The sequence below is a fragment of the Notothenia rossii genome (assembly GCF_949606895.1).
Source record: "Notothenia rossii genome assembly, chromosome: 2".
In the NCBI taxonomy this organism is placed as follows: domain Eukaryota; kingdom Metazoa; phylum Chordata; class Actinopteri; order Perciformes; family Nototheniidae; genus Notothenia; species Notothenia rossii.
This window is the reverse complement of record NC_136904.1, coordinates 8,432,767-8,449,336: the sequence shown is the minus strand read 5'-3', so window position 1 is coordinate 8,449,336 and position 16,570 is coordinate 8,432,767. Positions and strand designations below refer to the sequence as shown.

Sequence of the window (16,570 nt, the reverse complement as noted above, 5' to 3'; positions counted from 1 at the left end):
AGATGAAGATCCAGTCCAGCGCTTTTGACATCCACAAAGCCGAGTGGCTCAGGAAACACAACCCAGAGCACATGCTGCAGGACGACGGCTACAAGAAACACCTCAAACACCACTGCAACAAGTACGGCTTTCCTCACCTTACATTGTACAAGACAAATACTTCACCACATTTTGCTTTGGTTGAAATGACTTCTAATATTACAGTTGGACTGAAAGAATTGCTGGTTAATCCTTGAACAAGGTATGAAGTATGCGTGTACCTCTTCAGGGACTTCAGATAAAAAACTGTAATAGCTAATCTGACATAAATAATTGTCTCTTTTTGAGGTTAATGTATTTTTATATCATATTATATTATGTATTTATTTCAAAGAGGACCATGCATACAAATACATTCATCTCCGAAAAGAGATTAGCTACAAGCTGTTTGAGCTAATAGCTAATCTGCAGTCCTCAGGCGGGTACATAACAATCAGCAAACACTAAACACATTGCATCATCTCTATCACACAAACAATTAGAAAACATATTTAAATACAGGTCAATCAAATAATAAATAGTACAGTTCAAATATAACATTGCAATCCAGTTACAATTAGAAAACTCAGATGACGTGTTCCTTGTTTAATAAGTATGACACCAAATTAGATTGTGCCAACTGCATATGACAACAACCAAAATATACAATATTCTATTCTATACGAAATATAAATACTCATGACTTTATAAAATAGTGTTCTCATGTCAGAGACAAACTTTAAATATGATATCTAACTGCATTTAAGCTGCTCACAGTGCACATGGTGACTAATAGTCTATGGTTGGTTTGATTTATCTCTTGTGGGAGTGTGTGTCTCTGTGTCTGTTTTTAAACCTTTATGCTTTTACAGCAACTGGCAACGGGTCATTATTCTCTTCCAGCACATATTGTGTCCGTTTCATTTTGTTAGAATAAAAGCCTGAAGTGTTTGAAGATACAATTTGTATCTTCAAACACTTCAGGCTTTTATTTTTTGAAACATTTTTTGTACATGGCTGAAATGTTAACTGTGGCACCTCCAAGCCACAGTAATGATGAGGCCCTAAAAGGTCTATTGGAGCCGACAGTCGGCTGACTCATTAACGGACGTGCATCCCATCGCGACCAGCTGACTGATGCGATGCTTAATGACACTTCAGCCGCGCTAATGGCCGTCATAGATCTCTCTTATTTACAGGGGAAAAAAGATGGCTGCTATCAAAACATAGGCCGCTGAGATATAAAGCCTAGTCCTTTTTAAAAGGGGGGCTTGTGTCCGCAGAGCGCTGCGGCGTCCATAGAAAGTTCTCCATTGTTCCCCTGCCCAGTTGTGCTGAATCCAGGGATTGTCTGATATGTGACACGCCAGGCAAACTGGGACACAGTCAGCAGGGTTTGCTGACTTGTGCGTTTTTTTTACTTTGAGGACGTGGAATGTGGCTGGTGACGGGGGGGGGGTCAATAGCCTCCTTAACAGAACCGTAAATGTAAAGACTCCTACACAGGAAGGGACCCTTTAGGAACTAGTGGGAATGCAATGAAGCAGATCGTTTCCAGAAGTTTTCAAAGACAAGCGTGTCAGAAAATCTAATCATCGTATTGTAATTGTCTTGTTCTTCAATCAGAGCGTGTAGTTTTTACTGAGTAAATATCACATATCCTGCACGTGTTAGTTTATTTAAGATGTGAAAATGTGCTTTTGACATTCAAAGACTCAAAAGCTTTATTCGTGACACACAAAATAGCTTCAGTCCAGTTTGGCGTTTGGCATTGGACATTTTGGGCCTCGTGCTCCTCAAACAATAAAACCTAATTTTCTTTTAATATGGTCTTCTACATTACTTTACTTTTACCTATACATGTATCTATTTATTTAGTTATTTATTTAATTTACTAGCTAGGAGCGGGAGGGGGGGAGAAAGGAAAACAAATATATATATTGACTGTATAAATGTAAACTCATTGTGCCTGACTCAATAACAAAAAAATGTTAAACAATAAAACCTGCAATAAAATAGTGAAATAATTTAAATAAGTTTCTGGATACAGGAATATATCAACATGTAAAAAAGCACAAAATGTAAAACTAAGTCTAGTCAATTAATGATGTTATACTGTAATAATATATACAAATAAGGACTATTAACCGATGTCAGAGGAGCAGTAACTATGAACATACATTGTGTGAACGATGACACTTCACAGAGCTCAGGAGTTTAACAGTCTTACAGCCTGTTGGATAAAACTGTCCCTAAGTCTGCTGGTTTTGGATTGCAGGACAGTCTGGATCACGCTCATTAAGATCTCATGTGCTTTGATTTGGATTCAAGTCTGTGACTCGCCGTTACGCTGGTTTCCTGTGAACAGACTATGAGGGATTATTTTCATGCCACACATCATGTCATGCATTAAGACAGACACACACACACACACACACACACACACACACACACACACACACACACACACACACACACACACACACACACACACACAGTCAGGAACACAGACTGGGATCAGAGTGATGAAGGGCTGCGCTGACAGGCAGAGGAAGCAGCAGCTGCTCCTGGGCGGCTTCACACTGGAGGGTGGAGGAGGAGAAAGGAGGAAGTTCAACACTTTGATTTACCAGAGCTACAAGTCCAGACTGGTCACCACAGACATCCATCACTCTGGCAGACACACACACACACACACACACACACACACACACACACACACACACACACACACACACACACACACACACACACACACACACACACTCTCTAGCTATGTATAGTTGTAACATCTATAAAGAAATACACACAAATAAACAGTTATAATTATAAACAAACTGCTAAGAACATTTTTATATTTTTTACAAGGAATACAGATTCATTTCATTTATATAATACATGAATACAAAATAGAATAGGATGTATATACATAAGATGTGAGACCTGGTGTATCTGCTCCGGTTCCCTCAGACTGTGGCAGGCAGAGACAAACTGTCCTGCCACAATGCAGCTCTCTTTATATTCCCCGAGAAGTGTTTTTAGTTTTTAAATATTTGAGGATGCTTATGTTTGAGTTTTGGGAAGAATTGTTTCCGTACAGGTTCAAAAGTTGGGCATTGTGTGAGGAAGTGCTGCTCTCTCTCTCTCTCTCTCTCACACACACACACACACACACACACACACACACACACACACACACACACACACACACACACTCTGTGTCTGAGCAGGGTCTATATTACAGAAGGTGTGAGGGAGATGGGAATCTATGACCTGGTGTGGATGACAGTCAAAGTGCTGCAAAAAATATTATGATTTCTTTGTTTTTTCCACAAAACGACAGCAGGTTTGAGTACATGTGTGTTTGTTTGTCTTGAGAGGGGATTTTCTTAGTTCTGACCTCATAGACTACATACATAAGTTGGTCACCTGTCTGATGCATTTTGTGGATCGTATGTAGAGAATAAACCACAACACAAAACTGTCTGGAAAGAGAGTTGTTTTTCAGTCTTCTAGATCATATTATTCTTAATTATATATTCACCTTTTGAGATATCAGAGGTTTGGCAACAGGTGCTAGACAGTTGTGCTGCTCCACTGGTGTGCTACTAATGGAGAACATTTATAATTGTCCTTATCTACTCTGGCTTGATTAACAATTTGTAATTGCGGTGTGGTAGGCCTTTGATTCAGGAAAGCTAGATGTGCCAATTTTCCTGAATTTCCCGACTCATTTGGCACGATCGGAGAATACTGTATCTCCTCTGAGATGTAACCATTCTGTTAAGAGTAATTGTAGGACAGATAATAACTCCACAGTTGTATCAATGCCCAACAGAGAGTCTCGCTCAAATGCCAGGAATCCTGAAAACCTCCACATTTTGCCAACAGACAGCATTACAGGACGGAATTGAAAAATCATTCTGCGCTTAGACAAAATGATTACACGGCAGGCTTTGTACATTGAGCAAAAGACGTTACGGCCTGGCACACCACAGCTCCCACCACTTCACTGTGTCTTCGTTTCAAAGCCTGCCGTCTGCGATGTGTGATCATGCATCACGGAGCTAATGTCTCCCCGGTGAGTCAGCCTCTCACTACCTTGTCAGCCTCCACTTCCCAACCTTCATCTGCTGCCAGAGCACGACCACATGACGACTGGAGAGAGACGGCTGTCGGTTCAATCGGGTCCTCGGAGCCTTTCTGTGGAGCCGCCCACTCTCTGTGTGGTCTATACATCATCCTCAGTTCAAATACAATACACCACATTAATTACATATGAGTTTATCTGCTCGCTCTAAGGACTCAAAGCTGTACACGCAAAGAAAATCCTAAACTCAGGCATCCTTATTTGCAAGAATGCTGTAGTTTGTGTGAAACGACATGAATGTGTGTGTGTGTGTGTGTGTGTGTGTGTGTGTGTGTGTGTGTGTGTGTGTGTGTGTGTGTGTGTGTGTGTGTGTGTGTGTGTGTGTGTGTGTGTGTGTGTGTGTGTGTGTGTGTGTGTGTGTGTGTGTGTGTGTGTGTGTGTGTGTGTGTGTGTGTGTGTGTGTGTGTGTGTGTGTGTGTGTGTGTGTGTGTGTGTGTGTGTGTGTGTGTGTGTGTGTGTGTGTGTGTGTGTGTGTGTGTGTGTGTGTGTGTGTGTGTGTGTGTGTGTGTGTGTGTGTGTGTGTGTGTGTGTGTGTGTGTGTGTGTTCGTTCTGCTCGCTCAGCGTTTGTGCCTGCTTTGTTGTGACCACTGGGTTTTCTGTGTGCAGGGTGCTGCTCAGGGTCAGAATGCTCTACTACCTGAAACAGGAGGTGATAGGAAGCCAGGCCCAGAGGGTTTTAGACGGCGTGGACTCCAGGTGAGCGGACATCACTCTACACACACTCACTGCTTGAAAAACATAATGCAATAGATGGTAACTAACACTTTGCCTGGTCCCAGATCAGCTCAAATGATATAACAGATGATTACATGCTTTAGGTCAGATTGATTTAGCAGATGTAATCCAACACTACGCACCCGGCAGGGTTTCCGTACCGAGGTGAATTAACTGCCTCATAGATTTTTCTCCTTGAGTGGAGTGTGGCCATTAGCATATGGTATCAACCTGTTGAAGGAAGAATCATCTAATGAAACCACATGAATAAGAAGGTTGTAGAGCTCCACCTGCTGGTGAAAGGCAGGAAGTTATTCTATTCTACAGCACTGTTTAAAATGGTTGATCAAGCTGCTTTTAAATAAGAAACCCCCATAGAAAGTTAAAGGAAGCTGCCTTTTGGTGTTTCACAATAAAACCCTTTCATGGAGAGTATTGTGTTTGGCCTCACGGACACTTAAACATGTGTGTATTAATACCAAATTATTAAAGCAAATGGAAGCATAACAAAAAGACGATCATTGGATTCCACCAAATGATGACTCTTTAAATCTCCTCCTCCTCCTCCTCCTCCTCCTCCTCCTCTGTAGTGATATAAAGATCTGGGTGCCAGACCCTGACCACTCAGAGCTGCCGGCCTTGTGGTGGGACGCCATCGCTGACAAGTGTCTGCTGCTGGGTGTCTATAAGCATGGTGAGAAACCTCAGCTCTTACTATGTGTTGTTTTTAGGGCTGTCAAACGATTAACATTTTTAATCAGATTAATCACAGCTTAAAAATTAATTAATCAGATTAATCACCATTCGAACTATGTCCAAAATATACAATTTCTTTATGTATATTGTTGTGGGAATGGAAAGATAAATGAAAGAAGGCGGATATATCCATTTCACATACAGTATGTATGTTTATTATAACATTGTTCTGTGTGTCAAAATGAAAGACAGCCCACACACCTATCAATCATCAAACCGTGGGGTCTTATTTCATTACGTGTTGATAGAAATCAACACGTAATGTTGTATCGATGTATAGAGATGTACTACAGCAAAAGTATTCTCCGTCGTTATCTTGATTCTGATTGGCCAGAAGACATTATCAAAGATGTTCTATTGAGAAGACGATCACTACGTGCCAAAAGTTTTCAAAACCGTTTCTAGTCTTCGGTATTTCCAGACAAGTGGCTACTGAAATCAATCTTACTAACTGCTGTCTGTGCAATTTACTCCGCGCGAGTTGGCGGACTTTATTTTGCTTACTTTAACATCATTTTTCATAGTGGGGCTAAGGTGGGGCTAAGCCATTTCTTGGTATGGCTGTAGCCTACCCCAGCGCTGCCACTGGTGGGATGTATGGGGCGGGCCATTCTGCACATGCGATAAAATATTTTAACGCAATTAATTCAAAAAATTAATTACCGCCGTTAACGCGATAATTTTGACAGCATTAGTTGTTTTATTTAAATATTTAGACTTATCCAAATAAGAAACATGTGCATTAAACAGGAAATCCTAACCCTAAAAAATATAAGAAAGTTGCTTTAAAACAGTCACAATGTTTACAAAACGTAGTATTTGTGTTGTGAGTAAAACATTTGAACTGTTAATTTAGTTTTGACAGTGTTTAGGTCTATTTTCCATTGATAGCAGGATATCATGCAGCTTGTGTGTGCTCCCTATCAAAGGGTTTCCATGCATTATCCTTAGCTAACCCTGTTATTTGCTTTTCCTCCTGTGCTCTCCCAGGTTATGAGAAGTACAACACTCTGCGTGCGGACCCCACTCTGTGTTACCTAGAGCGTGTGGGACGTCCGGATGAGAAGGCCATCGCTGCCGAACAGAGAGGCAACGACTTCATGGACGGGTTCGTACAAACATTATGTGGACTTGTCTTTAATGTGCATGAATTTAGATATTTTTTAAAAGAGTGTGTCAGCTGTAAAAATGACTGTGTGTGTGTGTGTGTGTGTGTGTGTGTGTGTGTGTGTGTGTGTAGGGATGTGGATGACCCAGAGTACAAGCCTGCCCCCGCCCTGCTGAAGGACGACATGGAGGTAAGGCCACGTGACCCACAGCTGCATGCTGGTCCTCTGATAAAGAGAACTTTGACCGCTGTGTATTTGAGCTTGGATTTGATTAATTGTAAAAGCCATCAGTTTGGTAACCTTATGTTCCTTGCTTGCGTGTGTGCTCTGTAATAATCACACTCTGTCCTCTCACGCAGGATGACGCCTCTTCTCCTGGAGATCTCGTTGTCGTTGACAATGCCGGAGGTGAGTATTAGATGCTTATAATCCACAGTGGATTATTTTTGCTGTGATGAAAATAAAAACAGGCTTTCATCAAGCGGGGGAAAGTTGTGAAATGTAAAGTTAGGCAAGTTTATTTATATAGCACGTTTCTACTACGAAGCAATTCAAGTGCTAAGTGCTCCACGTGCTTTACAATACAAATATTTAAAGTATTCGGACATAGTGCAAAAAAATCATTTCTAAATTACAATTCAATTAAAAAAAAAAAAACAAATTTAAAACAAGCTAAAGTATAATAAGACTTGTATAACATACTAGAACAAAAATGAAACTGCCGTGTAAGATATAAATTGATTATTTTAATAAAGGCAGCGGTAAATTTAAAAGTCTTATTTTAAGGTCAGACTCTGAAATCCTTTATTTGTACAATAACAGCTACATTTACATTGTTCAGCCATAGGGGCGGTGCAGATACAAGGCAAATAAACTCAGTAGAATAACATTAGGAAAAGAAAAACATGTCTTTATTTTAATAAAATAAGTACAGATGCAAGGTATAGAAATTGTTTGCCGAGTTAGAGTTAGTGAAAATGTAAAAAAAGCTGAACTAGCAGCCAGTGTTAACATTATTAAATTGTGAAAGTATATAATGCACAGTGTTATTTCAGTGTTGTTACATTCTTAGGTAGTGGTAGTCTCGTGTTTATGTGATATCAAACTTAATATTACCGATGAAGGTGTTACATGTAAGTCCTACTAATGTCCCGGAAAGACTTGAATGACAATTGTAAAATAAAATGATTTGAATTTGAGGGATTTAAAAGTGAATTGTACTTTCTATTTCTCTGATCAGATGCAGTTCCATTGACTGGAAGTCAGACTTCCTACTGGCCTTCCCCCTCAGTGCTGACTGCCAGGCTGAGGCGGCTGATCACGGCCTCTCAGCGCTTCACCAAGAGCCGGCAGATCCTCCAGATCCACCAGACGCAGACTCCGTCTCCCTCCTCCATGATGCTGTCCGCTCCCCTCTGCCCGCTGCCCCCCACACTCAACGACACCCTCAACCCCAAGATGGTCGCTAAGATTGAACGGCAACAAAGGTCAGTGTCGGAGCCAAAATGCTGTGGTAGCCTGTGTTTATAGTTCGATTACCTTCAACACCACACGCACTTGTAATGGGTTGTTTCCGGTGATGGTCACATGGGTGTGGTTAATGGTTAAGGGCACCTGGTGTATGTAGAGGTTGAGCAGCATCACAATGGGGGTGAGCCTAGCTCTGATCACTTTTGTTGACCGTATGATTCTGTTTGTTTGTTGTTTTGGTTTACAATATTAAATATCCTTAAAACATTGAGTTCAGTCCAGACTTTATTATTTACACGCGATGAGCGAAGTTTAGCCTCAGAGCGGCCGTATTCAATGGGAATATAGCCGCCTCAATTAAGTCAACAGAAAGAGCACAAGCTCACCCTCTGTGGGACGATGTGTCATTGAGATATGACTTCATTTTGTAGGAAAGGTGTCATCACCGGGTACGTGTTTTTCTCCCCAGATGGACGAGGCGAGAAGAGGCTGACTTCTACCGTGTGGTCTCTACTTTTGGAGTCGTTTTCGACCCGAGCCTCGGCCGGTTTGACTGGAACAAGTTCAGAGCCATGGCTCGGCTGCACAAGAAGACCGACGAGAGCCTGCAGAAATACCTGTGTGCTTTTGCCGCCATGTGCCGGAGGGTGTGTCGCCTGCCACCCAAAGAGGGAGGTGAGGGGTCCTTTTGATTATTCACACACAGACAAACTGTTAGTCTTTTTGCACAGATTAAGATAAGAAGTCTGGACATGTGGACCATCACATCCACATTTAGTTTTTACATTCCCTACAGAAGGTCAGTTACCGTGAGCTAGAGGTGCAACAATTAGTTGACCTGTCAATTTGTCAACTATTTTGCTAAAAGATTCATCAAGATTTCCTGTTTCCCTCTTATATCATACCAAACTGAATATCTGTGGGTTTTAGACGAATACAAAGCAAGACATTTAAAGACATCACCTGTAGGAAACTGAAGTGACGAATGGCTTAATGGATCATAACAAATAATGTATTTAAAAGTGGATTATTAATGTTGTTGAAGCCCTTATTGTTATTTTTTGCAGCCCCCTCTGTATCTATGAAATAATGCTTTAAAAACAAATGATTGACCTATTTTGAACATTGGATAAGTAACGATATTATGTGTCTGTATTGAACATATGGTGGCTGTGGAAATGCCATATTAGGGTATATTATGTATTTCTACCTACATGCCCTGAGTGACTTATACTGTATGACCCACACGCCGGCTGTAAATGATTGAATTGTGGAGAGGGGTCGGCAGCATCTTATTAACAAGCTGGCTCAGCAGCACTCAAGCAGAGGGGCTGATAAGGTTAATCATTTGCTGGAAGACAAACAGTGTGATGTTTAACCTCAAACAGGTCGGTGGGTTGCACCTGTAGAGCAGCCTTCATTTCCTCTCACACACTCACACCTGCTTCTCCGCCTTGTGTTCCAGACGCTGCGGTGGAGCCGTCCCTGAACATCCAGCCCATCACAGAGGAGCGAGCGTCTCGAACGCTTTACAGGGTGGAGCTGCTTCGCCAGGTCAGGGAACAAGTCCTTCGCCACGAGCTGTTCTACGAGCGCCTGCTGTTGTGCCAGATGAGCTCCGACCTGCCCGTCTGGTGGGAGGCAGGAACCCACGACCGAGACCTGCTCATCGGGGCCGCCAAGCACGGAGTCAGCCGCACAGATTACCACATCCTGAGGGACCCCGAGCTCAGCTTCATGGCGGCACAGCGCAACTACAGCCAAACAAAGACCGCTCAGCAGCATTCACACACGCCCACCCCTCTCCCGCTGCCTCAGTGCCCGCCCAGCAGCTCCATGCTGACGGGCTCTCCGCTGCCTCCTCCGACCCACACAGACGCAGAGCTCGGTGGGGTCGTACCCAAAGTGGAGCCGGCCTCAGAGGGGGAGGAGGGCAGGGAGGAGGGCAGGGAGAAGCAGGCGGAGAGATGGAGCCCAACTCGAGCACCAGCGACTCCCACGGGTCTGGAGGAGAAGCCGCTGTTTGAGATGATTGGTGGCGAGATGCAGATGGTTGCAGCGCGCACCAAGCCCCTCACCCCCAACTCCTCCGAGAGGAAACCCAAGAAGGCCAAGAGGCGCCGCAGGGAGGCCAAGAGGGGCTCCGAGTCCGACTCAGGCGGCTCCTCCTCCAGCTCTTCGTCGCGCTCCTCTTCCACCTCTTCATCCTCCTCTTCTTCCTCGTCACATTCCGGGTCCAGCTCCTCGTCCTCTTCGTCGTCTTGCTCCTCTGGCTCCTCGTCATCATCGTCCTCCTCCTCGTCTTCTTCCAATGGCAGCGACAGTGAGGGAGAGGAAGGGAAGAAGAAAGGTTAGTAAACTAAACAAACTGAACTATTTCTATTTGGTTTGGAGAAAATCGATATTTCACTAAATGACTAAATGAATCCGCTCGACCAGGGGTCGGCAACCCGCGGCACCGTAACCAGTGGCACACTAGGAATAAGTGTGCAAAATATTTAAATTGTATTTTCGGATCCTGAACGAGACCGCCGCCAGAGCGCCTCTCCCCGTTACCTCCAGAAGGAAGCCATGCACGCAACGCAGCCCCGCTCTCTTTAACTCCAGGTGACTTTCTGCCGCTTTCCTCCGTGGTGCAGTGCTGATCGTTTCACCACAGAGGAAAGCACTTCACAAATTGCAGTACCCATAAGGAGCTGTACAAATGTCGCAGTTTTTGCGTGGCTGTGTATTTAGTTGAAAGCCCAGTGGCGATCTGCTCATCTCTCATCGACATAATATGCTACAAAGGGGCGGACTGGCCATCTGTGTGTTGAACTTTCCTGTCGGCTCCCAGACCGTAGTCGAGGAGGGCAGCAGCAACAAGCTTCAGGTTCAATAACCCACTTTAGCTTAAATGACTGGAGAGAGGCGAGCTCTTCTTGGGAGGCCGTTGCATTTATTTAGCTGTTCTTCTGTTTCACAAAATACATCACAGACCTCTGTTTGTCTGCTTCCTCGTTTCACTTCCAGAAACATACACACGTTCTCTCCATAGGTTCTCTCACTGTCGCTCTACCATCCACAAACACACATGCACAAGCCACACCCCTCTCTCTCTCTCTCTCTTAAAGGGACAGCGATCTCACCTCACTCTGCAGGCATGACCCTAATAGCTTGTGTGCTCTGGAGAATCACAGAACGGACGATCGTCCTTATTATTATGCCGTTTAAACCAATGATTTAAATGTGCTCCTCAACCCCCCCGTCCCCCCCCGTCGATAATTCTCGATCGTTGGCACGCTGATAACAATTATTTTTTAAAATGGCACTTCATATCAAAAAGGTTGCCGACCCCTGCGCTAGACCTTTCAAATGAAACTATCTTACTCATGGTTTGTTTCTGCCGTCCTGCTTTCATTGAGGGCAGTTTGAAATAATACTAACTGCACAAAATCATGCGTGCTTAAAAGCTTCCGGTGTGTTCCTAACATCTGTCTCTGTGTCCTGTGTGCTCAGTGCCTGCAGCAGCAATGGTGAAGGGCTTTGACGAGGACAGCGTGGCGTCTCTGACCATGGCGCAGGATGAAACTCAGGAACCTCACACGGCTGAGAACGGCATCACCAACAACTCCTCACATCCCTTCCAGGGAGGAGGGTACATGCTCGCTGCATCCTACTGGCCAAAGGTGAACACCTGCAATCCAGTTACTATAAATAACAACAAAGCATCAGATCAAGTATTAGATGGAGAGATAGATAGGTAGATAGATAGATAGGTAGATAGATAGATGGATAGATAGATGGATGGATAGGTAGATAGATGGATAGATAGATAGATGGATAGATAGATAGATAGATAGATAGATAGATAGATAGATAGATGGGTAGATAGATGGGTAGATAGATAGATGGATAGATAGATAGATAGATAGGTAGGTAGGTAGATAGATGGGTAGATAGATGGGTAGATGGATAGATGGATAGGTAGATAGGTAGATAGGTAGATGGATGGGAATTGTTTGCGTTGCAGCAGCACCAAAAAAAGACTATGTACATAAGAGAAATTAAGACACTAGAAATAACGAGTTCCGAAATATTTCTGAAATAGAAATAAAATAGCATTGAAAAGTCAAACAAATGGATTATTCAATATTAAATTGAATATAAATGTAAAATGTCCAGTGGGAGTTTGAGTCCAGTTCTCAAGAGAAGCTTTTAAACGTATTAAGTTGAATGAGAAACAATGGAAGTGTTTACCCTGGTGAGGAGGGAAATCAGAACTGACTGTTAACGTGCTAATGTTGTTTATTTAGGATCGTGTGATCATCAACCGCCTGGACAGCATCTGCCAGGCGGTGCTGAAGGGCAAGTGGCCGGGAACGCGTCGAGTGTACGAGCCCGGTGCCGTGGCCTCCTTCTACACCACCAAGCTGCTGGACAATGCCAACAGTCTGTGCGAGGACCCCTCCGCGTCTCCACAGGGGTCAAAGGTGACCAAGCATGTTGCAGAAAACAAGGAGTTCTCAGTCAAACTCAACGATGTATGTTGATTTCGCCCTTCCTCTCCACCTCCCTCCGCTTCGCCTAACCGTAGGACCCCAACGCTGCCATGACCGGCGCTAGCTGCCGCGTTCAGCATGTTTCTCTGGGTTTTTCTTCCTTCTTTCCTTTGGGTATGATTAGTGGTTTTTACTGCCTGGCAGGATGAGAGATTAATTTAATCGCAGCTTTCCTTTCTTTTCCCACACACTCAATTTGAATTGGGCTCTGGGGCGGTGATTACACGAGCACAAATCAGTCAGTCATGAGAATATAACAAGGGTTGAGCTTGAAGCCTCTTTAGACTGGAGGAGTCTTGCTTATAATCTCATTGAGACGGAGGCCGTGGCTGTGGGTGTGCTCTAATATGCTTCCAGGCAACGTGGCTGTTAACTCTGCAGGCCTGACATGCTTCCACTTACTCCTTGCTTGTGTGCTGCTTTTTGATCAGGGTCTTTTTTTCCCACATTTTACACAGACCCTGCTGCTTGTTACCTTGGAAACCTGTAAATGCTGACAGCAGCTATCAGTTTGGCATGGCTTCCCACTACAGTACAAACTACGAATAGACTTTACCCACTGCCCTGCGTGTGTCAATACTACTAACAAGAAAATACCTGACAAACATTTGCTTTTTTGTAAGAAATTCTTATCAATCACATGATTAATCACATACATGGAAATGTAACATAACTATTGAGTTTGATACAAGGACCCTTAAATGACTGGACATGCAGGCAGAGAACTCTGTAAACAGTCCAAGTTTAAGAAAAATAATAATAATAATAAGCTAGAATCCCTCCTTGTATCTCGCTCACCTTGTTTTCCCAGTCACTATAAATCTTCCTAGACGTATCCAACACATGTTCTTGTCTGTGTGTTCAGCAGGAGGGAGGTCTGAAGTTGACCTTCCAGAAACAAGGTCTACCTCTGAAGCGGCCCCTGGAGTCGGAGGAGGGGCCCCAGGCCCAGCAGCAGCAGTACCTGGCCCGGCTTCAGGAGCTGCAGAGCGCCTCGGACACCGGCCTGGCCGACATCACCAAGCCTCAGTGCAGCTTCCAGAGCGGTGGGTTTATTCAAAATACAATAAGACTGTGTCGAGGCATGTCTTCCTTCACCTTCCTTGTAACACCACTAGATGGCAGCAGAGTATGGTTTTAGTGAGTGAAGACTGCAAGGACATAAGCCATCTTCTGTAGGCCTACTGGATTTGTTTACACAAATATTTACAAATGAATTGGAATGTTTTAGTCTGAAATGAACCATCTGAATGTTTCATGCAAAAATACCGTACAGTTGAGGTTATTGTCTTAAAAAGCTGTGTGTCTACAATTTCCAATTACACCTCGAAGCTTCATGACTTCAAAGTGGCCCACAGCTAACACGCTTCTTCTCCTGCAGTTCCTCCAGGTCTCCCTGCTCAGATGAGGCTGAACGGAGCACCGGACGGCCAGCCGGTGGTGAAGAGGCGGAGGGGGAGGAGGAAGAACGTGGAGGGGATGGACCTGCTCTTCATGAACAGGAACAGAGCCCCTGCTGTTCCTGATCAGGTAAGAGGCCCGTCTTAGCAGCTTGTACGGCACCACAACGCTCAACAAAATAATGGTCTGGAGCATTTTCAATTTACTTCTCAAACTGTTAAAAAAATACAAGAACAATCAAAAGAAAGGAGATGTGTTTGATCTTAAGCTTGAGAAGTGGGGCACAGACACTGTAAAGAAACCATTAAAAAATATAATATTAATACAGCTAGAATTGGAAAGGGTGAATGTATTATACGTAAACATTTACAAGCTACAAAACACATATCACTAACTAAATATCCATAAATTCAACAAGTCTAACCGTTACTACTCAAATCTAAACATCAGTTTATGCTTGCTTTGGTTCACTGGTTACTTATGGTTTAACACTGGTATTGTTTGTGTGTGCTTTACAAACACTGTGTTGTGCTCTTGTTTCTCCAGGTGCCTCCAGGGTGGGGGGGTATTGGTCAGGTGGCCATGGCTGTGGCCCCGGTGCCGGGCTACAGCCAGAGCTCCAGTCAGGCGCCCGCAGACACTGACAGCCGGGTGCCCGTCATCAACCTCAAAGATGGCACCCGGCTGGCAGGGGAGGACGCCCCCCGGAGGAAAGACCTGGAACAGTGGCTGATGGAGCACCCTGGCTTTGTGGCCGACACAGGAGCCTACATCCCTGTGAGTTCATTACTCATGTTACATAACATGTCCCTGTGAGTTCAGTACTCATGTTACATGACATGTCCCTGTGAGTTCAGTACTCATGTTACATAACATGTCCCTGTGAGTTCAGTACTCATGTTATATAACATGTCCCTGTGAGTTCATTACTCATGTTACATAACATGTCCCTGTGAGTTCAGTACTCATGTTACATAACATGTCCCTGTGAGTTCATTACTCATGTTACATAACATGTCCCTGTGAGTTCAGTACTCATGTTACATAACATGTCCCTGTGAGTTCAGTACTCATGTTACATAACATGTCCCTGTGAGTTCAGTACTCATGTTACATAACATGTCCCTGTGAGTTCAGTACTCATGTTACATAACATGTCCCTGTGAGTTCAGTACTCATGTTACATAACATGTCCCTGTGAGTTCATTACTCATGTTATATAACATGTCCCTGTGAGTTCAGTACTCATGTTATATAACATGTCCCTGTGAGTTCATTACTCATGTTACATAACATGTCCCTGTGAGTTCATTACTCATGTTACATGACATGTCCCTGTGAGTTCATTACTCATGTTACATAACATGTCCCTGTGAGTTCATTACTCATGTTACATAACATGTCCCTGTGAGTTCAGTACTCATGTTACATAACATGTCCCTGTGAGTTCAGTACTCATGTTACATAACATGTCCCTGTGAGTTCAGTACTCATGTTACATAACATGTCCCTGTGAGTTCATTACTCATGTTACATAACATGTCCCTGTGAGTTCAGTACTCATGTTACATAACATGTCCCTGTGAGTTCAGTACTCATGTTACATAACATGTCCCTGTGAGTTCATTACTCATGTTACATAACATGTCCCTGTGAGTTCAGTACTCATGTTACATAACATGTCCCTGTGAGTTCAGTACTCATGTTACATAACATGTCCCTGTGAGCTGGGTCTGTAGACTTTTTAGATTAGATTCACTTTATTGAAATAGTTTTTACAGCAGCATGTTACCAAGGCATAGCACATAATAGAAGATAAACTGTAAATGTATACATATCAACAGTAGAAATATATATCTATAGAGTATCTATTCAATACACAATGTAACAAAACACTTTTTTATGGATTTAGAGGAACAAATATGCTGTTCAGAACATGGCTTTCAGATATGTGGTTTCCAACCGTTTAAAAACAAGTACACTCATAGTTGGCTTGTGCAGAAAGGTGAATTCAGTCAGACATTTATCTCAATGTCTCCATGTCTCAATGTCTTCATGTCTCCATGTCTCAATGTCTCCATGTCTCATGTCTTCCTGTCTCCATGTCTCATGTGCAGGGGGTGAATAAGATGCAAATGCAGTTCCACTTCCAGGACGGTCGGCCCAAACAGAAGAGGCACCGCTGCAGGAACCCAAACAAGATCGATGTGAACAGCCTGACCGGAGAGGAGAGGGTCCAGATCATCAACAGGAGGAATGCACGCAAGGTGTGTGTGTGTGTGTGTGTGTGTGTGTGTGTGTGTGTGTGTGTGTGTGTGTGTGTGTGTGTGTGTGTGTGTGTGTGTGTGTGTGTGTGTGTGTGTGTGTGTGTGTGTGTGTGTGTGTGTGTGTGTGTGTGTGTGTGTGTGTG

General features: G+C 43.6%; 1 protein-coding gene across 8 annotated transcripts in view; it reads left to right on the top strand.

Annotated features, from left to right (window-relative positions):
• Positions 1–16,570, top strand: part of chd9 (chromodomain helicase DNA binding protein 9) — an 87,503-nt gene that overhangs the window by 66,822 nt on the left and 4,111 nt on the right. For 5 of the 8 annotated variants that reach the window (XM_079664430.1, XM_079664434.1, XM_079664437.1 and 2 more), the window contains 15 exons: positions 1–121; positions 4,776–4,865; positions 5,474–5,577; positions 6,630–6,747; positions 6,880–6,937; positions 7,108–7,156; positions 7,989–8,235; positions 8,688–8,893; positions 9,684–10,568; positions 11,717–11,886; positions 12,514–12,741; positions 13,625–13,805; positions 14,141–14,289; positions 14,707–14,937; positions 16,278–16,427. The exon at positions 1–121 is cut by the window's left edge and continues 39 nt beyond it. In XM_079664430.1, the coding sequence (XP_079520556.1) occupies positions 1–121; positions 4,776–4,865; positions 5,474–5,577; positions 6,630–6,747; positions 6,880–6,937; positions 7,108–7,156; positions 7,989–8,235; positions 8,688–8,893; positions 9,684–10,568; positions 11,717–11,886; positions 12,514–12,741; positions 13,625–13,805; positions 14,141–14,289; positions 14,707–14,937; positions 16,278–16,427 (2,987 nt within the window). The remainder of the gene's footprint in view (positions 122–4,775; positions 4,866–5,473; positions 5,578–6,629; positions 6,748–6,879; positions 6,938–7,107; positions 7,157–7,988; positions 8,236–8,687; positions 8,894–9,683; positions 10,569–11,716; positions 11,887–12,513; positions 12,742–13,624; positions 13,806–14,140; positions 14,290–14,706; positions 14,938–16,277; positions 16,428–16,570) is intronic. The other 3 variants (XM_079664431.1, XM_079664433.1, XM_079664432.1) reach the window with 3 other exon arrangements.